Source organism: Polypterus senegalus, chromosome 10 (genome assembly GCF_016835505.1).
Source record: "Polypterus senegalus isolate Bchr_013 chromosome 10, ASM1683550v1, whole genome shotgun sequence".
Taxonomy (NCBI): Eukaryota; Metazoa; Chordata; class Cladistia; order Polypteriformes; family Polypteridae; genus Polypterus; species Polypterus senegalus.
In genome coordinates, this window is record NC_053163.1 from 17,573,892 (window position 1) to 17,596,788 (window position 22,897).

Here is a 22,897-nt window from a genome sequence, read left to right on the forward strand (position 1 = left end):
GAAGAAAACACAAACGGCCCCTCAAACACAGCACACGGACAACCTAAAATATTAGGTTAACTGAAAGAGGATTTTGATGTTTATTCCCTCCACCATAACTTACTTTGGTACAAACGATTTTTTTTTTTTTTACTTTGGTTGAGATCTGAAACCAGATATTTCAAGCTACAACACTAAATGACTAATCTTAAGTTGCTTGAAAGAGAAAATTTACGCTAAATGAACAACATCAATGTTATACTTTTTTCAGTGTAGACCTCCCGTCCACACATCCACTCTCTGAATAGTGATGGGATGTAGAGGCTCCATGTTGTGGCAAATAACCAGTTTCTTGGTTTTGTTGATGTTGAGTTGCAGAATATTCTCAGAGTTCCCCACCTGACTCCTATAGTCTATCTCGCCTCCCTTATCCATTCACCCTATAAGTGCAGCATCATCTGAGAATTCCTGCCAATGACATGACCTGGTGTTATGTGTATAGCTCGGGGTATCTAGAGTGAAGTGAAAAGGAGACAGGGCTGTTTCTTGTGGTGCTTCAGTAATGCCCACACAGTACTTGGCTCTCACAAACTGCTGGCTGCCAAACAGATAGTCCATTATCCAGGGCTAATCCACCTGCAGACCTCTGAGCATAATCCTCAACAGGATGGTATCGAAGGAACTGGACAGAAAAAAAAAACAATCCACACAGTTCATCCAACTTTGTTCAGGAGCAAAACCTCGACAGTCAGTCATTTTGGACCAAGGAAATAAAAAACGTCTTCATTATTTATCAATGAAGCTTTATAAAAGTAATTACAACGGAAGTCCAGTAGTTGGCAGCAATAGGCTTTGGAGAGATTGGAATTTGTCAGCACCGGAAGAAGAAGAAGACGGGGACGAGCCGAATCCAGGCTGTTCATTTTAGGGCTCAGACCATCCTCGGTGATTTAATACGAGCAGTCGAATGTAAATGTGTATTGTACCGTTAGTTATGCTCAGCATTAATTATGTTTTGATTAGCATCACTCTAGTCAAAAGAGAAGTTCTGGAATATTTAGTTTGTTTCTTTAATTTTTTTCCACCGGCTTTCCCACCTCCTTTAATACCTGGGACGCCTGAGTGAAGGGACCGCTTCCGGGACGCGACAGTCCGCTGAGCTGGCTCATTTTAAAAAGCGGAGATCGCGATCGCCACCTTGAAATTTGCAGTTTCCAACTGACGAAAGTAGCGGGAGGTTACGCAGCGATTGTATGCTGAAGTGAAGAATCGTTAGGGGGACGAAGAAGACCGTCTGTTTGCCTGGCCGGCATAATGAAGGTCAGTGTGCAGAGGTGTGCATTGTGAAAGCGAGGGGCTCGCCTAGCGGGTCGCCGAGAGGAATGAATCTCATCAAATGAGTGACCGTTTGAAAGCTGGATAACGGGCTCTAGAAAAAAAAAATGGATGCATTATTAATTATTATTGTTAGTAGTAGTATTAATAATTTCCCACGTGTAAAGGATTTATTTTACAGTATTTTTAATAAAAGTAGAAGTATACCCCACATTGAAGCCACACTTCAAGGGGTTCGGTTGAGGATGCTTTGACAAGCGTTGAGGACTCGGCTGCTAGGAAAGAGGCGGTAGCTTTCGGTGACAATGAACAGGCATTTTACTTTTTTTTTTTTTCCTTTTACACCGTCCAGTTTAAAGAAGCCATTGTCTCACATTGAATTGTATCAAGCAAGTTTCAGAACAAATAAAGAAGTCCGGGTGAAGTTCGATCATCCGTTTACATTCAACATTTCAAGAGCCTCATCCCCGAAGCTCACATACGGCTATATATATATATAACACTTTCTTTTTCTGCGAATCGAATTTTTCGGAATTCAACCCTTTTCAAAGAACTCACAACTGACGCATTGTGTATGGAGGAAAGTCTCGGAGAAAATGTAATAAATGAATGTAGTGTGAAATGTCAAAATAAATATTTAAAAAAAACCCGACACGTTAACATGAATAATTAAATGATATATAATTTTTGTTGCTTACTACTTTGTTTCTTCATTTGTTTATTTTAGTGACACAAACCCAAACATGAAATCTACAGTGAAATGAAAAATGTCATTTTCACCCGTCAAAATTAGGAGGTTGGACTCTAGTGAGTACTGGGTTGGCACTGGCGAATCGTTGGTAGAGCGGATGCTCGCAGTGGCAACTTTGCTCAGGAGCCACAGGATTCCCAAAGTTGTGGCTGTGCACATCACTGCTACAAGAACAAAAAGTATATATTGTCACATTTCATAAAACGTTTATGAATTTATTTTATCTGAAATATACCTCTGAAACACAGGACTGGCTACAGCTCACACGGTCGCTTCCCGGGTCGTCCCTGCGTGGAGTTTGCATCTTCTCCCAGTGTCTGCATGGGTTTCCTTTGGGTACTCCAGTTTCCTCCCACAGTCTAAAGACATGCAAGTTACTAATTGTCCCTAGTGTGTGCTTGGTGTGTGTGCCCTGTGGTGGGCTGGCACCCTGCCCATGGTTTGTTTCCTGCCTTGTGCCCTGTGCTGGCTGGGATTGGCTCCAGCAGAACCTCGTGACACTGTGTTAGGACATAGCAGGTTGGATGATGGATGGATATATTGTTGGAAGAAAAGGTTAATTGTAAATAAATTTCATAGTTATATATATGTGTGTATATATATATATATATATATATATATATATATATATATATATATATATATATATGAGGAATGCTGAAAAAGTTTCTGCACTTTTATATTTTCGGTGAAAGTGGGAGGAGTAGTAGTTGGGCATTAAAAAGTACGATGCTAGTAAAATTGCATTTCAAAGAAAAGTGACTATGTAGAAAAGTGGTGTCATTTGTGAAATTCTTAATAAACAGAGTTTAAAAAAAAAGTGCAGACATTTTTTGAATGTCCCTCCTATCTATCTATCTATCTATCTATCTATCTATCTATCTATCTATCTATCTATCTATCTATCTATATATATATATTGTCGCAGTAGGGGGCAGTAGTGCTTCCTTGAACCCTCAGGTACCACTCCAAACACCTGGTAAAAAGTGCTACAATTATTCTTTTTATTATAATAATGCGCACTAAGCACCCTGCACTCCACACTATTCATAAATCAATATACAATAATACCAACAATCAATAATCACAATCCTCCACTCCCAGACGCGTTGCCCTCCTACCACCCAGCTCAGCTCGCCGTCTTGGAGCTCCCACAATCCTTTTATAGTTCCTGACCCAGAAGTGTTTCTCATCCTTCAGTCCATAATTCCCTATCATTTCCGGGTCAGATAAAAGTCCTTTTTTCCACCCCGGAAGTACATCATCCCTTCCACTCATGTGACTTGGAAGTACTTCCGGGGCATAGGGCAAAAAGAAGTCTTCGGCCCTCCCTGCAGCTCCCTCTTACGGCACCTGTGGTATCCCGCAGGGCTGAGGATAAAAACTACAACGTCCATGACTCCCTGCTGGTCTTCGGGTCACCTCCATACTGCAGAGAGGGCTCCATCTGGCAGCTTGGGGAACATGGCCGAGATAAACTGCCGGGCACAGTCCACAGCATTAACACAGCATTAATGGTACACAGCATTAATTACACTTGACTTGAGCATTTCTATTTTTCCTCCTCTTTCTCTGTACGTTTATCATTCGTTTGCTCAGAGGTTGATGTGCTTGCTGTTTCCTGAGCAGCTCTTCTTTTCTCCATCCTAGCGGCCGGCTGCTTCTCTTCTTTCGTAGGCATCTTTTTGCATTAAAACTGATTAAGTCAGTGTTTGTGTTGTAATTACTTAGTACATTTTCTGTTTTCGCTTAAGGTGCACTTAAGTCTTCAATCTACCTCAAGAATGAATTAAGATATGAAGAGGTAGGGGAAGTGACGGCAAAGGTGGTAGGGATGAGAATGGTGCCTGTACGCATGTGCCACACGGCCACCCTGCTGGCTGCTGCCGAGAGCTAATTCTACAATAGATGAAAATATAAAGAGAAATAACCTTGGAGGTTAATCATCACCCACATCAACTGGATAGTAGACGTTACGTAGTATATGTGTACCAAATTTCAGGTCAATAGTTCTAACGGTTTGTGAGCTACAGGTGGTTTAAAACCAGATTGTATAGTTTTAAAAGCTTATCCAGCCTAATCCACCTTAATAAAAGGATAAGTGTCTATCTATTTATCTGCCTAGTTGCTATGACCTTGTCATTCCAAAAGAATGCACATCACAAACATTTGTAGTAATAAAATTTATTTTTTTTTTTTTCATTCTAACCGATTGTGCATCACAAACATTAACAATAGATTTAAGAAATTCAGACCAAATGGCATATAACAGAGACATATGCATTACATGGTGCACTGTGAATGCCTTGTGCCTTATGCAGCCAGCTTGGGCTTTGCTGAAACTGATGATTCAGTAAAGGAAGGATGGATATTTATTTGGTTTTGATTGATTTATATTTTTCTTTTTGTGCAGGTATATTAGGTTTTCTCTCTTCAGTGCATCCAAAATAAAATGGAAAGTTGTGTGAGCATTCAAGAGCCTTGTGTCAAAGATTCTTCAAGAGATGGCAAAGATTATTTAAAACGGAGCCAAATGAATAACCTCAAAAGTGTACAACATGACCTTGAAGAAACCTCTCGTCACGTTATGGACAAGTTCAGTGTGAATGGCTCTCTGCATATGAAAGTGGAATCCACAGATATGGCATTAGTCCACATCAAACAAGAGTGCACGGACTTCAATTCTGAGCAGATTAAAGAAGAAATGTGTGAAGTAGAGATTTCTTCTGGTATCAAAATGAACTTCAAAGAGAGCAGTGCTGCTGAAACATGCATAAAAAAGGAGCAGACAAATGCATCTTGGGAAAGTCCGACAGCTACAACAGCCCATGTTCAACCAGGTAAGGGCTTGCCACACCACATCAAGTGCCCTGATTGTGGAGAAATATTCAGGTATAAGTGTCAGTTTAAAGTTCATGAGAGGATTCACAATGGAGAAAAACCATTCACGTGCACCGAATGTGGCAGGAGCTTCAATGTGTTCTCGAACCTCAAGAGACACAAAAGAATCCACAGTGGGGAAAAACCGTATAGCTGTGATAAGTGCAGCAAAACGTTCAGTCTAATACAGTATCTTCAGTCGCACCAGAGGAGCCACACCGATGACAAGCCGTATATCTGTCACGAATGTGGCAGAAGATTCCGACTGCTTCAACCCCTTAAAGTTCACCAGCGCGTTCACACTGGAGAGAAGCCATTTAGTTGCAATCAGTGTTGGAAGAGCTACACTCAGCGGCAGAGTCTCATATCTCACCTAAGAAGTCACAGTGGTGAGAAGCCATTCAGTTGCTGTGAATGTGACAAGAGCTTCAGTTTGCTGCAGAAGCTCAAAGCTCACCAGAGGATTCACACCGGAGAGAAACCATACAAATGTAACGACTGTGACAAGAGCTTCAGTCAACGGAAATATTACAAAAAGCACATTGTAATACACGCCGGAGAGAAGCCCTATAGTAATAATGAATACGAGAAGACTGTCGGATGGGTGGAGAGTGTAAGTGCATTCCAGACGACTCCTCCCACTATTGAGAAACCGTACACCTGCACCCAATGTGGCAGAAATTTCCGTCGACTGGCAATGTTAACGAAACACCAAATAATTCACACCGAGGAGAACTCCCATATCTGTCCAGATTGTGGGAAGAGCTTTGATCGTTCCTGCCAACTAAAATTACACCAAAGAATCCATACTGGCGAGAAACCTTACAACTGTACTGACTGTGGACGGAGCTTCCGCCTGTTAACGACCTTCAGGAAACATCAGCGAACTCACACCGGAGAGAAACCGTACAGCTGCCCCGAATGCGGGAAAAGCTTCAGCGAGTCAGGGACGCTTAAGAAACATCAGAGGATTCACACAGGGGAGAAGCCATACTGTTGTAATGACTGCGGGAAGAGCTTCAGTCGGATAGGAAACCTGAGCACACACCAGAGGTTTCACTCCGGGGAGAAGCCGTACAAATGCTCGGAGTGTGGGAAGAGCTTTAGAGAATCGGGAACGCTCAAAAGACATAAGACCGTTCACACTGGAGAGAAACCGTTTAGCTGTGAGGAATGTGGGAAGAACTTCAGTCTGTTACAGAACCTTAAGGCACACCAGAGAACTCACTCGAGAGAGAAGCTGCGCAGTCGGGATTAGTCGGAGAGACTGGTGATGATACACTTGAACTTTCACGTGGTTTTGATACTTGGACACAGCCATCGTAGATATTTTTTTGGAAGTTATTAATTTTGGCCATTTTTTTTTTTTTTAAGACCAGAAGAAATTTGACAAACGAGAGAAGAGCCTTCTATCCATCAGGCTTGTTTGTTTATGTTAAGTTATCCCGATATCTCATCCGTTTTGTTTCATTTTTTGTTTTTTTGGAGTGTACTTTATTTCGATGTGTTCTGTTCTGCTTTATTGTCTGTCCCAGAAGGTATACTGTTATTTAATTTACCAGATGGAAAATACTTTAGGGTAATTGTCACGCCCAAACTGAAGAAGAGGAAGGGGGGGTTTCAGGTGTCGCATTCGCAGTACCGCTCTGAGATGAAGTGATGCCCACTTCCAGACAACCCCAGATAAAGCATGCACTTAATTTTTCATTCAAAAGCTAGATGACAACTTTGTAGACTTTGGAAAAACTTGACGTGAGAGTTTGTGGTAAATAAAGTCCATATGTCCTTTGTCGAAGTGACCTAATTCCATTCAGAAGTGGAAAAATCACAGCAGCGTGGGTGTGAAGTTTATTTTATTTATTTATAAATGAAAAGGCTAAATGTCTCATGGTTTGGCATATGGGCATGTATTAATGTAGCTAATTCTGTAACCAATACTTTGCCAAAAGCAGTAGTATATAGCCAGAGGTGGGTGGGGCCACTTGGAGTCCTGCCCACTCAATCAATTTTCAGGTTACCCTCATTAGGCCGCTGATGCTCAAGTTCTATAAACCATCTTATCTGGCTGAAATTTTATTCGCCCACCTAGTTTCTTATATGCCCGCCCACCAACAAATTTCTGACTACGCTACTGGGCAGAAGGCTTGACTCTTTCCTTAAAAAAAGAGACGTAAAGCAGTTAAGTTATATCTTAATTTGTGGTTCACTTGATCCCAGTTAGGGTGGCTCAAAAAGTAGCCACAATAAGCAGCGAGAAGCTGACGTTTTCCATTAATAAAACGTTCTGCTGCTCACAAACTTGTTCATTTGAAGAATGGAGTATGAGGAAGACCATCTATTCATTTACTGAAAATATTTAATAACTCCCCTTCATGGTGACAGGACTTTTCACATTTCTCTCTCTCTCTGTTAATGTTACTCAAACACATTGCATGGTCAAACGTTTGTGTACACCTGACCATAACGCCTGTATGAGCTGTCGGACATCCCATTCCAAAGCCGTGGGCATTAATATGGAGCTGGCCCTCCTATAACTGCCTCCACTCCTCCGAGAAGGCTTTCCACCAGATTTTAGAATGTGTCTATGGGAATTTGTGTGCATTTTACCAAAAAGAACATTTGTAAGGTGAGGTGTTTATGGTGGATGGGAACACCTGGCTCATAATGAGCATTTCAAGTCATCTGAAAGGTGTTCAGTAAGGATGAGGTTAGGTTAGGTTAGGTGCAGTTCTTTGCGATGCTCTGGTTCCCTGCAGCCTGGATATCTTCCCATTCCTGGACATCTATAGTCATGTAGTGGGATGGACAAGTGCAATGAAAACACACAGAAAATAAGATTGGTGCATATAAGTGCTACATGCATTTATTCAAACATTCAGTGTCCAAAAATTAAAGTACAGTGCAGTCCTCTTTCATAAATAATAAGTAAATAACCAATAAAATATGGTGTTCTTTGTTGGAGTAAAATCAAGCAAATAGTAAATCCAAACAGAATGTAAAAATAGGAATAAAATCACAAGAATAAAACTGGGTTGTCTTTCTGTCTGTGCACTGAGCCTTGGTGCCCCTCTTTTTCTTCTCCACCCCTGCTCACCCATAAGGTCTACTTGGCAGGAGCTGAGACACCAACAAGCATGGTCAGATATTTCAATCGGGCACCTGCTGGGATGCCCAAGCCTTGCTTCATTATCTCACCACATTCTGTCTGACATCTGTAGGATGATCCTTCTGTTGCTCCTGCTCCCTGGATGCTTAGCAGAAGCGACCCTACCGCAAGAGCACCATTCATCTTATTAAGCATAGGGCCAACTCCCCGCCACCATGCCACCTGTCCTTTGTATAGGCTTTCTAGCCTGATGTTACTTTCTCTATCCAACCAACTCTCTTCTTTAACTTTCTCCCATCTTTCTCTCAGTTTCTTGTTTCCTTATTCTATTTTGCTCTTTTATTCTCTCAATCTCAGTCCTACTCTGGTTCCTTTATACTCTGGGTCCAGATGCTTTGCCTAACAACCCTTTGGGATGTCAATGAGGAACAGCTCAGCTGATTGTGCCTGGATGATGATACGTAATCAGCTTGCTTCCAAACTGAGTGCAAAGCACCTGCATTAGCCAATCCTGAGGCACACGTCGTCACCACCATGGGCCCCATATTTTCTTCTCCACATTCCTCTAAGTCTTTTTGGACCTGGTTTTGTGTACAGGGAACAGTCATGCTAAAACAGAAAAGGGACTTCCACAAACTGTTGAGAAGCACACAATTGTCCAAAATGTCTTCATATGTTGTAGCATTAACGGTACCCTTTACTGGAACCAAATGACCTAGCCCAAATCCTGCCATTATCTCGCCTCCATCAAATTTGACAGTAGGCATTATGCAGTCCTGAAGTCAGCATTCTTCTGGCACACACCAAACCCAAAATTTCATGTATCAGACTACCAGATAGTGAAGCATGATTGAGCTTGAGTCCAATGGCGGTGTGCTGTACACCACTTCAGCCAAAACTTGGCATTGTGCACAGGGATCTTGTTGCGAGTGATGCCACAGAGTAGAGATGATTGCTCTTTAACCATCAGTAAGCCCCATTCTGTGAGTCTGTGTGGTCTGCCACTTCATGGCTGAGATGATAGATAGATAGATAGATAGATAGATAGATAGATAGATAGATAGATAGATACTTTATTTTACTGCTCATATATGTAGACACTTCTACTTTACAAAAACAAACGTCTGCATCATTTCAAAGTTTGGTTGAGGAGAATGTGAGGCCATCTGTTTTGAAAGTTGAAGTTGAACCAGAAATGGACCTTTCAACACAATAATGGTCCAAAGCACACTAACAAATCCACCAAGGAATGGCTAAAAACAAAGAAATGGAGGGTTATGGACTGGCCTAGTCAACGCCCATTATTTTAATCCCATTAAAATGTTAAGGGAAGATTTGAAAGGATTGGTACATGCAAGAAAACCCACAAACATCTTGCAATTGGAGGAATTTTGCATGGAGGAGTGGTACTCGATACCAGAGACTAGTGGGCATTTATGAAAAACACATACAAGAAGTCAATTCTGCTAAAAGGGGACAATTCCAGTTTCTGAGACAAAGGGTGGACTTACCTTTTCTCCAGTAGATTGATATTTTGGTTGAATAAATAATTGAAAAATCAAAATGTCCTTGCGTTTTTATTCATGTACCAGTAATGGCTCACTGCACAATAACGTGCTGTGAATACACTTGACTTGAGCATTCCTAGTTTTCATCCTCTTTCTCTGTACGTGTAGCATTAATTTGCTCAGAGGTTGATGCGTTTGCTGCCTACTCAGCAGCTCTTCTTTTCTCCACCCTAGTGGCCCGCTTCATCTCTTCTTTCGTTGACATCTTTTCGCATTAGAACTGATTAGGTCAGGGTTTGTGTTGCAATTACTTAGTATGGTTTCCTTAATATTTCACTTAAGCTGGCACTTAAGTCTTCAATGTGCCCCAAGAAAGATTTGGGATATAAAGAGTTAGGGGAAGTGATAGTGAAGGTGGTTTGGGATGCTGCCCTCTGCCAAGAGTTGATTTTATAATAAAATAAAAATAAAAAGTGGAATAACCTTGGAGGTCAATCATCACCCTGAAAGCATATAGTAGAAATCACAAGGTATATGTGTACCAAATTTCAGGTCAATAAGTCAAACGGTTTGCGAGCTGCAAGGTATTTAAAATCCTGGACGGACAAATGAACAGCCACAGTAGCAGATTATATATAAAGATAAAGATATTGCCTTATGAGTAGGAGCGGTTTATATGGAGATCTATTATTTGTCTGTTAAAATATGTTGAAAAAGTCAACAGTCTCTATGGAGCGAAGTCACTTTTTCACATGTCTGTATATGTGAGGTGGTGTTGAGGGAAATAATAATAATAGTAATACATTTTATTTATATACTGCCTTTCCCATGCTCAGGAAAAGCATTAATGACTCCAGTCCTTTGAATTATGAACTGTTCAAATTATTATTATTATTATTATTATTATTATTATTTTTTTTTTTTTTTTTAATTTTATTGATTGTATTAAAATCAAATAACATGTCATACACATAACTCAAGTTTTAAATAACTAAATAAAAGGTTCTAAACAAATCAAACCCTACCCCTGAGAAAGAGAGCTAGGCCAGCATTGTTAAACATTATGCTATTAAAGATAAGTGAATAGATAAATTAATAAGTTAATAATGATAAATGGAGTAAAAGAGTGGAGAGAACCTGCTTCCTCAATTTAAATGCTTATTCTAAAATATTATTAATTAGATCCTGCCGGTGTTTAAAAACGTTTTGTACAGATCCTATAATTGTGAATTTAATTTTTTCCAGTTTTAAATAGTATATGACAGCGGTTCTCAAACTTTCGTATTTCGCCCCCTTTCTACCTGGAATAATTCTCCGCCCCCTGCATAATATAACATAGATGAGAATAACCCATGATACAACTAACAAAGATATGCGGTGTCGTGGTATCCTATCATTTTTATTTCCATTTAGATTTGCATGTGTTTGTCTAACTTTGATTAAATATTTGCAATTTCTATTTTTTTAAAGTGATTTAATAACTGTTAAAATTCCTTGTGTGGTTTTTGGTAGTAATTATAATTCCAAAAACAAAGAATAAATTATTTATTCTTATTTAATTATTTTTTTTATGTAAAGAAACGATTAAATATGTTTTAATTTTTAAAAATGAGGACACAGATGAAGTCAATCTGCGCGAGACGAACGTATTTTCGTCCGACAAATATTATACTGCTGTTAGTTGTACCATGAAAATAACCCAATACGCAATAAATTATTTAACGCAATTTGGCGATATTGGCTATGCTGCCAATGTGGTGCAGTCGTGCTGCATTATCACCTGATCTACTGTTACTCGAATGTTCGCGACAGATACCGCTACGTCTCAAAATTTCTGGATTGAAAATACACGGCTGTGAAAGCAGCAGCAGCGGCGCCGCTCATCATAGAAACAAACTTCAAATAGAAAAGGAGCTCAGAGTGTCTCTCGAATATCAAACCAAACCTGGACAGGCACATATTAGTCATTAGATCTATGCCTTAGAAATGTTTTATTTCAATTTTAGTTATAATGCATTCGTTGTGATTATATGCTTGCAAATTTAAATTTGAAATAAAAATGTAAAAAATTAATTTTGATGTCTTTTTCATTTATTTGACGTCCCCTTGTACAGCTTCAGCGCCCCCCCAGAGGGGCGCACCCCACAGTTTGACAACCGCTGGTATATCACATCAGTTACCCAGTGACTTAGAATAGGAGAGTTAGGATTCTTCCAGTTCAGCAAGATAAGTCTACGTGCCAATAGTGCAGTAAAGGCAATCAGAGTTTGTTTGTTCTTCTCCACTTTAAGCCCATCTGGAAGAACCCCAAACACAGCTGTTAATGGATTAGGAGGTTTTGTGACACCAAGGCTTGTCTGAAAGGCATGTAAAGATTTTGGTCCAAAATGATGTTAATTTGGTGCAGGCCCAAAACATGAGGCCGGAACTTGATTGCAGCGTTCGCAGGTTGGATCATGCCCTGGAAACATTTTGGACAATTTTAAACAAGAGAGAGATGTCCTCGATATATAATTTTGAGTTGAATAATTGTATGCTTTGCACATATGGAGCTTGAGTGAATTCTCTGCATTGCTACTTTCCACTCCTTTTCTGAAATGTTGAGTGAGAGATCATTGGAGCTTTCAAAGGGAGGGACTGTAAAATAGTTTTATGTATTACAGAAATGCTGTCCGAGTCCTCAAGACTGAGCAATATTTTTTCCGGCATAGAGGCAGGTGGGAGGTGAGGAAAATTGGGCAGGTTCTGTTTAACAAAAACTGTTCAAATTATTACCTTCAGGCAGATGATACCATACACCGGTTCCATAAATGGCCTTTTACTGTGTTGTCAGTCAGTCATTCATTATCCAACCCACTATATCCTAACACAGGGTCCCTGGGCAATCACTGGAGCCAATCCCAGCCAGCACAGGGTGCAAGGCAGGAACAAATCCCAGGCATGGCACCAGCCCACTGCAGGTCACACACAAACACACACACCAAGCACACACTAGGGACAATTAACCTGCCAATCCCAAAAATGCTTGTACCTGCCGCTTATTCATCGGACGGGGCCAATTAAGAATGGCATCAATTTTGGAACATTGTGGTTTAACAACACCCCTCCTACTAGGTAGCCCAAATATTTGGCTTCTCTTAATCCAAATAAACATTTCTTCGGATTAATTCGAAGACCAGCAGATGCTAGCTTGGAGAGTATTGTTTTAACCTGCCATACATGATCCTTCCACGTGCTGGAATAAATGACCATCATCTAGGTAGGCAGCACTATATGAATTGTGGGGCCTTAGCAGTGTGTCTACCAGACGTTGGAAGGTAGCTGGTGCCCCGTGCAAGCCAAAAGGAAGGACCCTGTATTGCCAATGTCCACTGGTGTACTAAAAGCGTTTTTCTTTGGCGGAGTCCGCTAAGGGAATTTGCCAATACCCTTCGTCATGTCAAGAGTAGTTAGGAATTGGCGTTCCCAACCGATCAAGTAAATCATCCACCAGCGGCATGGGATACGCATCAAATTTAGAGACCTGATTAAGTCGCGAAAGTCATTACAAAACCTCCACGACCCATCAGGTTTAGAAACTAAGACAATTGGACTAGACCAAGGGCTATGACTTCCTCAATAACCCCTAATTCTAGCATTCGTCTAATTTCCAACTCTACTTCCGCTTTCTTTGCCTCCGGGAGCCTATAAGGTCTCTCTCTGACAATCACTCCAGGGTTAGTAATAATATCGTGAACAATCAGCACGTACGTCCGGTATCTCGTCCACAACTTTAGGGACAGACAAGATAGCCGCCTCGAGATCTTGTCGTTGTTTGGATGTCAAATCGGGGCCAAAATTAAGATGGGCACATGACATAAAAGAGAACGAGGCTGATTGGACGAGGGATCAGTTCCCTGTCCTTCCATTAATCAACGAGACCTTTTCTTTCTTTAATTTCATAAGGGCCTTGCCAATGTGCTAACAACTTTGAATGAGAAGTTGGGACGAGTACCATTACACGATCACCCGGGACAAATTCCCGAATGGTGGTGTTTCGGTTATAATAACGGGACTGCGCTGCTTGTGCCTTTTCTAAATTTTCTTTTAGAATAGGTCTGATTTTCTCTAATCTATCGCGTAATTGCGTGATATATTCAAGAATATTTGAAGTTGGGAGGACCTCCTCTTCCCATCCTTCTTTTAACATATCCAAAAGCCCTCTGGGTTGTCTTCCATATAATAATTCAAAGGAGAGAAACCAGTAGAGGTCTGAGGACTTCCTAGGATCGCCAATGCACCTAATCTGCATGTCTTTAGACTGTGGGAGGAAACCGGAGTCTTCAACATGTCTGAATATGTTAACCTTTCTAATAGAAACTTTAAATAACGTATAGAGAAAAATTAAGATACATTTTGCATAGATTTATTCATATATAAAGAAACAGCAATGATTTTTCACATGTAATTATTTATAGGCATCAACTAGACAAGAATATAGTATAGATGCACTGATAAGCCATGTTCTAATTATTAGCTTAATATAATTATGCTGAGAGAACCAGAACCAGTGATAGGTGGGGATCTTTTCTGCGCAGAGCAAGAATGCATTCGGATTGATGACAAAATTAAATTATAAATTGTAAATTTAGTTGTTTATCTTCCTAGAAATTATTATCGGTGTAATGTTTATGTTTATCTTTGTTATCTGCGCTGTCTGATGCCGTCACAGAAGGACACTCTGAAAATTATTTTTGAAGCAGTTGTGGATAAAAATCAGACAATTTTACTTTTTCTCATTCTTGAGTGATATTTTTCCGAACCCTGCTGCTTACACACGAATTGTACTTAGCCTTTTGTCCAATAATGCCACCCACAAAAATGTACTGCCCCCTCCGCCTGTCCCAGGCTACGCAACTGACCCTGGGAGCAGGTCCTTAAATCTCAACTGAAAACTTTCCTCTTCTATGAATTTTTGTCTTGTTTGATTTGCTTGATGTGTGTGTGTGTTGTGTGCGTGTGCGGTGGGCTGGCGCCCTGCCCGGAGTTTATTTCTTGCCTTGTGCCCTGTGTTGGCTGGGATTGGCTCCAGCAGACCCCTGTTACCCTGTAGTTAGGATATAGCGGGTTGGATAATGGATGGACGGATGGATGGATGGATTTATTTTTTTTAAAGCGATGCAAGCTTGGGTTTGTGAAAGGCGCGCTATACATGAAACTATTATTATTATTATTATTATTATTATTATTATTATTATTATTATAGTAGTAGTAGTGTTATTATTATTAAATCTGTTACCATCTATCTGTGGTTATTGATGGAAAATGTTATGCATCTAAATAAACAATGATTCTTTCTGGTACCTTCACATTAATAGTCCTCAATGGAACTAAAAATGGTTCCCATATGATATTGCTCTGAAGAACCACTTTGGTTTCTTTATTTTTAAGATAGTAGCATCAGAACCTGGGACCAGCAGACTCTGAAACAGCTCCCTCCATCAAGCTGATTGGATGCTGAATTCTGCATCGCGACAGGTACCAACCCTTATCGCCCCGATTCTTTCACATAACTGTCGCTTCATCTCCACATTCTATTGCCCCTCATATATTTTGTGTTATAAGTGCGCATCGAACAGTGAGCGAAATGTCGGTACCTGTTAGAATGTGTTTATTCTGGAATTGATATTTAAATGCAGCTATTATGAGAATATTCTATTACAGTTAGGGACCTTGCACACACAGCTTCACTCAGCTTCACATTCGTGATAAAGTTACTTGACTAAAGTAGTGTCATCTTTAAAGTTCGGCACATTAATATTTAGAAGATAACGCTCGATTGATGATGGATTAGTCGACCGATTGGTTGATGGAGTGTTTGAATCTGCAAGAATAAGCACACTCGAGCCACTGTGGGACACAAAACCCCGTGGAACGTTAAATTTGTAGCTCAAAGTAATTCGGCCGTTAAAACGAGTTACTCCCAGGTAGTAGCCGACCGGTCGGGGGGGCTGGGGGTGTGTTTTAAAATAGAAAAACAAACCGGAAATGTTTCAAGCCCCCCTGAGCGGGGTGGATGCGAATCAGATCCTTCAGTAATAGGAGGTGCCGCCGCCAGCATTAGACAGGATCAGCGGACTCTTTTTATTTTTGTTACCGCAGCTGTTAATCGCTGAGCGTGGAGTTGATGGTAAGACTCCGAGCGGCGTCACTTTCTATAGCAGGCAAAGCAAACCCGATCCAGCATGCATAACGAGCTGTTCGGCGCTGACTGCAGTTTGTTGCAGCGTCTTTAATTTGAATTTGTCTGACAGTGACAAGGGGGGCGTTTTATTCTCCGTGTGAATATGGGGACCCGTTTAGATTGCTGATACGGCTATGCTGAATGATACGCACTGCCAGCGCTCTGCAAAACGACTGCTTAGGTAGATTTAGCACCCACTTCTCCGTCTTTAGCGTTTACGATTTGATTTACATACAATTGACTTTAGAAACTAGTCATACCCCGTCACTTTTTACACATTTGTAAAGCTGCAGCCTTTTACTAAAATCATTTCAATTCACCTTTTCCCCTCATCGGACAACGCTCTATATCCCTGAATGACAAAGCAAAAGCAGGATTTTAGGAATTTTGGCAAATGTATTCAAAATTAGAATATCGCGTTGACATAAGTGTACAGATCCTTTGCTATGACACTTGAAGTTTCGCTCAGGTGCATCCCATTCATTGAGATGTTTCAACAGTACACCCTGTTTGAATTACACCAGAAGTCAATTCAGTTGACTGTACGTAATTAGGAAAGGCATACACCTATTTATAGAAGGTCCCAAAGTCATAAGTTTGAATGAGTTGCCTGCAGAATGTAAAGACAGGTTTTTACTGAGGCACAGACCTGGCGAAGTCTACAGAAAAAATCCTGCAGCATCAAAAGTTCCCAAGAGCAAAGCAGCCTTAATAATTGGTTAACGGAAAAAGTTTGGAAGACAAGAACAACAGCACTTATTTATATAGCATGTTTTCATACAAATGATGTAGCTCAAACAGCCACAATTCTTCCTAGAGCTGGCTGCCTGTCCATGGGGAGAAGGGCATTGGTAAGTGAGGTGACCATCAATCCAATGGTCACCCTGATTGAAACTTTCAGGGGGACAACCATCACTCCATGACTCTACCAAGCCGGACTTTATGACAGAGTGGCCAGACAGAAGCTTCTCCCCAGTAAAAAGCACATGAAAGGCCACTTGGACTTTGCAAAAAGTCACTTAAAGGCAGGGCCACCCTTACCATATGTTGGAAGAAAGTGGTGGCCTATGGCAGCAAAATGTTGAAGGGTGGCATCAAATTTACGTCAATCTATGCACTTGAAACACAAGGGGACCCACCCTACTCACAAACTGGAAAAATATATATATTTGAGTCTTGATCCTTGAGACGTCAAACCCCCCCTTTTGAATATGAATGTACTTCGAACACCAACTAGGGACCTCAAGCCCCCCTCCCTTTGAATTTCATAAATGTACATCCATGCCTAAAAAAAAACATGGATATGCAATATATGTATGAAGACAATAAAGCTTTGGCTTCAGCCTTTACAGCTTCAACTAGGGTAGCAAGAATGCTTGAGCCGACTCTGCCTGAAGGACACTCAGACTTGAGAGAAACAGGATTTTCTGGTCTGATGATACCAAGATTAGTGTCATGTCTGGAGGAAACCAGACAGTGCTCATCACCTCTTCAGTAGCATTCCAACAGTGAAGCATGGTGGTGGCAGCATCATGTGTGGGGCTGGGGACTTGGAGACTAGACAGGGTTAAGGGTAAGCTGAATGAAATAAAGTTCAGAGATATCATTAATGAAAATCTGGCCCGAAGATTCACTTTTCAACAGGACAATGACCCTAAGAACAAAGCAAAAACAACAAAGGAGTGGTTTAGGATCAATTCTGGGTATGACCTTGTGTCACCAAGTCTGAGTCAAGATTTAAACCCAATGACTTGAAAACTGCAGTCCACCAATGAATGCTTTGGGAATTCCGGACAACAGTAAACTCATAGCAATATATTTATTTGACAGAAATGGAATAATATTCATAATAAACCTTGTACATTATGTGATTTCATCATCTATGTGGAGAAGCCAATGAGCTAAAATGAAAGTGTTGGTAACGGTACGTGTAAAATGTAACTTCACAATAGTGATGACTTGGATATATCACAACCTGCTATTTCTGGATTTTGAACCAATCTTGAAACCTCGTACTATGCGTGAGGTAATACGCAGATTTCCGTACCACTCCACTCAAGGTGATCTTAAAGCAATCTGAATTGGCAACAATTATGTGCAGCTTAGTTCAATATCCTACCTTATCATGTTTTCTGTATTATTATTATTATTTTAGTTCTTTATTATTTTCCAGCAACTTTGAATATCTTTCTACTTGTTATTGTTGTTCGGATATTTCTTATTTTTCTTCTTCATGTTATTATCTTAGTGTTGAAATTGTAACATTAGTATCAGAAAACTATAAAACATCAATCATGACTTCCAATTTGTGGCACAGGATCTTATGAAGTCATGACATCATTTATTTTTAGATGTGACCTTCTTTTCCTCGTTGTGACTGGGACTCGGATACTTTGCATGTTCTACTTTAAGGCAGGACAAGTCCTTATCCAAGTGTGACTTTTAGTGCAATGACTAGGAGTGATTCTGAGACGCTTGATAAACACAGGCCTTGAGCTTGTGGTAGCAGGAATCACAACAGTTATGTAATGTCAAACCATAGAATTGAAACAGGGTCACCTTACTTTTTACATGACTGTAGGTTGTCCCAGAATCTTATGGATATATGCTTTGGGAACTGCCATGATCTCTCCCTTAAAAACTTGACTAAGAAACTTATTCAAGGTTCTCATAAGCTTAAACAAATATAAAATGATGAACAGCTCCATTCTGCGCCTTTAGTGGATTCTTCCTTCAGATATTTGTTACTGATTTGTGTTATGTGTGTGTGTGTGTGTTTGTGAGAAATAAAAATTTACACCACTTAGCATCTGTGGAATCGATTATGCTGTCAGATGTGTACAGATTTGATGTAACTTGAGCAGTTACTCAGTGATTGATATTTTTATTAAATCATTTACTTTATGTAACATAATTAGTATTGTGGATTGTCCTTTTTTTCTTTTTGTAATTCTTGGGTGTGTTTGGGGGTGGGAGGGGGTTGTTATTATTTTTTGTTCTAATGTTTCTGTGTTTCCTGAGCTTCAGTAAAAAGCTAAATTTCCTATTGGGATATTAAAGATCTGTCTGTCTGTCTAATCCTACCTACTTACTAAAATCTATCTATCTATCTATCTATCTATCTATCTATCTAATCCCGCCAACTATGCTAAATTATCTACCTGTCTATTTTTCTGTGTAATCCTGCCAGCTACGCTAAATTGCCTGTCTGTCTGTCTGTCTATCTAATCCTGCCAACTACAATAAATTATCTACTTATCTGTCTATCTATCTCTCTCTATCTCATAGTGTCCAACAGTCCTTTTCACATCTATCTACAGTATCTGCAGTTCTGTTCTAACAGAGTTATGCTTTTCTGTTTTCACACAGATTTATTGAATCTGTAGAAGCAAAGACCAAAATGGATGCTGGGCATGTCAAGACTGAAAACTTAGTGTTTGGCGTTCACTGGTGACATGGAGAATTTGCACAAACCCATTCTCAACAAGATGGATGCAGTTCAACTGGTGCAAGAGGGCATGGTGCAAGGGCCAGGGCCTGTCTTAGACAAATTTGGTATTGACCAATTTGTTCATATAAAGACTGAGAGCCCTTCTGATGGAACCATTCACATCAAGGAAGACCTCCATGATATGAATTCTGAACATGTTAAGAATGAGTTCTGTGAGTCAGACATTTCCATTGATCATAAATCAAATGTAGAAGAGTGTATCTCTAGACATGCAAGTATAAAAATGGAGAAGCAAGAGGAGGAACCTCCAAATGGTCAACAGGAAAACTTTTACCACAATACACCAGCAGACACCATGCAGAATAATGGTTCTCAAACGTGGATCAAATGTACTGAGTGTGAAGAAACATTCAGATATATGTGCCAGTTTACAGTTCACCAGCGGAAACACAAAGGAGAGAAACCTCACATATGTGTTGAATGTGGCAAAAACTTCAATAAGTTCTACTGTCTTAAAATCCACAGAAGAATCCACACTGGAGAGAAACCATACAACTGCACCGAATGTGGCAAGAGCTTCACTTTGTTAACAACCCTTAAAAGACACCAGAGAATTCACACCGGGGAGAAGCCGTATATTTGCTTTGTTTGTGGGATGAGCTTCATTCGGCTGCAGCCTCTTAAAAAACATCAGACGATTCATACTGGAGAGAAGCCATACTGCTGTAGTGAATGTGGGAAGAGTTTTAGCGAATCTGGAACCTTAAAAGTGCACCAGAGAATTCACACTGGCGAGAAGCCCTACATCTGCACTGAATGTGGGAAGAGCTTCACCCGCTCAACTCCATTGAAGACCCACCAGCGGACTCACACTGGAGAGAAACCGTACAGCTGCAGTGAGTGCGGCTGGTGTTTCAGTGTGTTATCAAATCTGAAGAAACACCAGAGGATTCACACGGGGGAGAAGCCGTACACTTGTACGGAATGCACTAAGAGCTTCGCTCACTTACAGAGCTTCCGTGCTCATTTGAAAATTCACACCGGAGAGAAGCCCTTCAGCTGTTCAGAATGTGGAAAGAGCTTCAGACGGTTAACTCTGCTAGAAGCCCACCAGCGAGTCCATACAGGTGAGAAGCCTTTCAGCTGTCCCGAATGTGAGAAGAGCTTCACCGCGTTGTCAAACCTGAATAAGCACAGGAAGACTCACTCGGAAGAAAAGCGACATTGCTGCACTGACTGTGGGAAGAGCTACAGCGTGCTGTCAGATCTCAAAAAACACCAGAAGATTCATGTGGCTGACAATTCGTTCAGCTGCAGTGAATGCTGGAAGAGCTTTACTCAGCGGAAGCAGCTGAAAATACATCAAGAAATGCACCATGGCAATCATCATGTAGTCGTGATCACCTGAATTGCCTGATTTAACCTCGCAGTGAAGTTGTACCCTTTGTGAAAGTCTCATGTTTTTTCCACATATTTATTTGCTAAACAGATGTAAAATAGTATAGCAGCTGAAATAAGTTATTTTTTAAAATTTGCACACATTTGTGAAATTATACTTTAGATGAATATATAGAGATCTATGATTAGTATCTAAACCATCGAGTTTCTTCATGAGTGTAGACATCAGTAGATTAAACACGGCTTTATATGTTTGCTTTCCTTTATGTGCGAGGATGTACTGCAGGGACAAGTGTGGCAAGTAACACAGCAGAGCAGAACTGATGTATCCACAGAAGACTCTGATCAACTGATTGAAAATGAGCCTGCACTAAACCTGAAAAACCACCAGGATCACATGGAGGGGAAAAGGTGCAGAACTATATAGCATGGAGCAAGAGCTAAGCTAATTTACACCTTCTGGTCCACTTCCTGGACCTGTTCGAAGCTGAAAAGACACAAACATATTGGAAAAGGAAGTAAAACCACATGGATCAAGGGGTAATGTTGGTTATAAAATGATTAGCTTAGTGGGTAAAAGGCAATGACTCGGATCAGAGAAACGGGTAAAGACTGTGGATCAAAAGGGAGCAAAGAAGAACATTGGAAGAGGAAGTGAATCCACACGGATTGGTGGAAAGCCTGGCCAAAAAAAAAAAATGAAATCAAACTAAAGTAAGGATCAGTTTGATGAATGCATGAAAAGCTCTGGATCAAAGAAGAACTTTTGTGGCCTAGCAGCTCCACATAAGCCTGCGATCATCATTCACAATGCCAAGTGTCAGTTTGAGTGGTGTAAAGTACACCGCCATTGGACTCTGGAGCATTGGAAACATGTTCTTTGGAGTAATCTGGAAGTCTGATGGATGACGAGAACACCACCTTCCAGACAGGCATAGTGCAGAGGCACTCTGGTGTGGACATAAATCACATGCATCAGATCGGACATTTACAGGTTAAAATAAATGTATGTGAGTCAGGTGGGCATAAGAGTGGATACAATTAAACCACACGGAGCAAATAATCGCTTTGTTTAATAATATTGCGGATATTCAAGAAGTTAAAGTAATAGCTAGTAGGTCAACATTGAGCCATGAAGGATTTGAGAATTTTATTTCAATGCCCATTTACAGAGCAAGTGTCCAAGGCTCTGTACAGTATAAAAGCACATGACACGCAAAACCAATTAAAAGTCAACTTTAAGCAGAATAAGATATATAAAAATATCTAAAAACTTGTTCTAGTGAAAATGTTTTAATTTGAACATCACGAAACAATGCAGCTGTCTTAAGCTGATCGAGAGTGAATTCTACCAGTTTAGGAGCATAACGCCTGAAGGCTGAATACATGTCATTTTGAACGACAATAAGATGGGCATCTCGGGAGTGAAAGCTCAGTTTGCTACCTACAGTCATGTGAAATAACAAGTACACCTCATGAAATTTTTTTTTCCCTTGTTTAACATATGTGGACTTCATTTATGCAGTGTCATTATGTAAAGGTGATTTACCAATGAAAAATCAACATAAAATGAAAAGTTATGCGATTTCAATCAGTGGAAAAATAAAGCCCATCCTTGTTTCTAATAGCTGGAGTTGCCCCATCAAGTCAATGTTTCATGTAACTGTCGAAGTCTCTAACATCACCTGGGAGAAGTTTTTTTTTTCTCACTCCTCCATGCAGTATTCCTTCAGCTGTGTGGTGTTTGAGGAGGGTGTCTTGTGTGCACATCCCATTTCAAATCCCTCCCCACAGCATCTCAAAGGAATTCAGTTCCAGGCTTTGGTTTGGCCATTCCTTGGTGGATTTACTATTATGTTGCAAGGTCGACCTTTGAGAGAGCTTCAGTCTTCTGCCAGAGAGTCTCACGTTATCCTCAAGCAACCTCTGGTATGATGAAGAATTCCTAGTGGGTTCTATGATGGTGAGCTGTCCAGGCCCTAATTTAGCACACACCCCAAAATCATAACATTTCCACCACCATCCTTTATGGTTGGTATCAGGTTCTTCTGGTCAACGGATGTCTTTGCTTTTCACTAAACATGTCTTTTAGTACTGTGGTAAAGTAACTACCTTTGCTTAATCCCCAACACATTATTCAGATGTGTTCAAGAGCATATTTTAGTCTGGTGCTGATGTACTTTCTGGACAGCAAAGTCTTAATCCCGGCCCACTTCCCATGTAGATCCAATTTGTGAAGCTTCTCACTGATGGTAAATTTGTTTGT

The 22,897-nt window shown here is 40.4% G+C and overlaps 1 protein-coding gene across 1 annotated transcript; it reads left to right on the forward strand.

Annotated features, from left to right (window-relative positions):
• The first annotated feature begins 880 nt into the window (after positions 1-880).
• On the forward strand, positions 881-22,263 carry LOC120536398 (zinc finger protein 420-like). The gene is made up of 4 exons (XM_039764722.1): positions 881-1,299; positions 4,479-6,202; positions 11,674-11,734; positions 19,217-22,263. Exons 2-4 carry the CDS (start codon positions 4,518-4,520, stop codon positions 20,639-20,641), a joined length of 3,171 nt encoding a protein of 1,056 aa, XP_039620656.1. The 5' UTR covers positions 881-1,299; positions 4,479-4,517; the 3' UTR covers positions 20,642-22,263.
• The last annotated feature ends 634 nt before the right edge of the window (positions 22,264-22,897 follow it).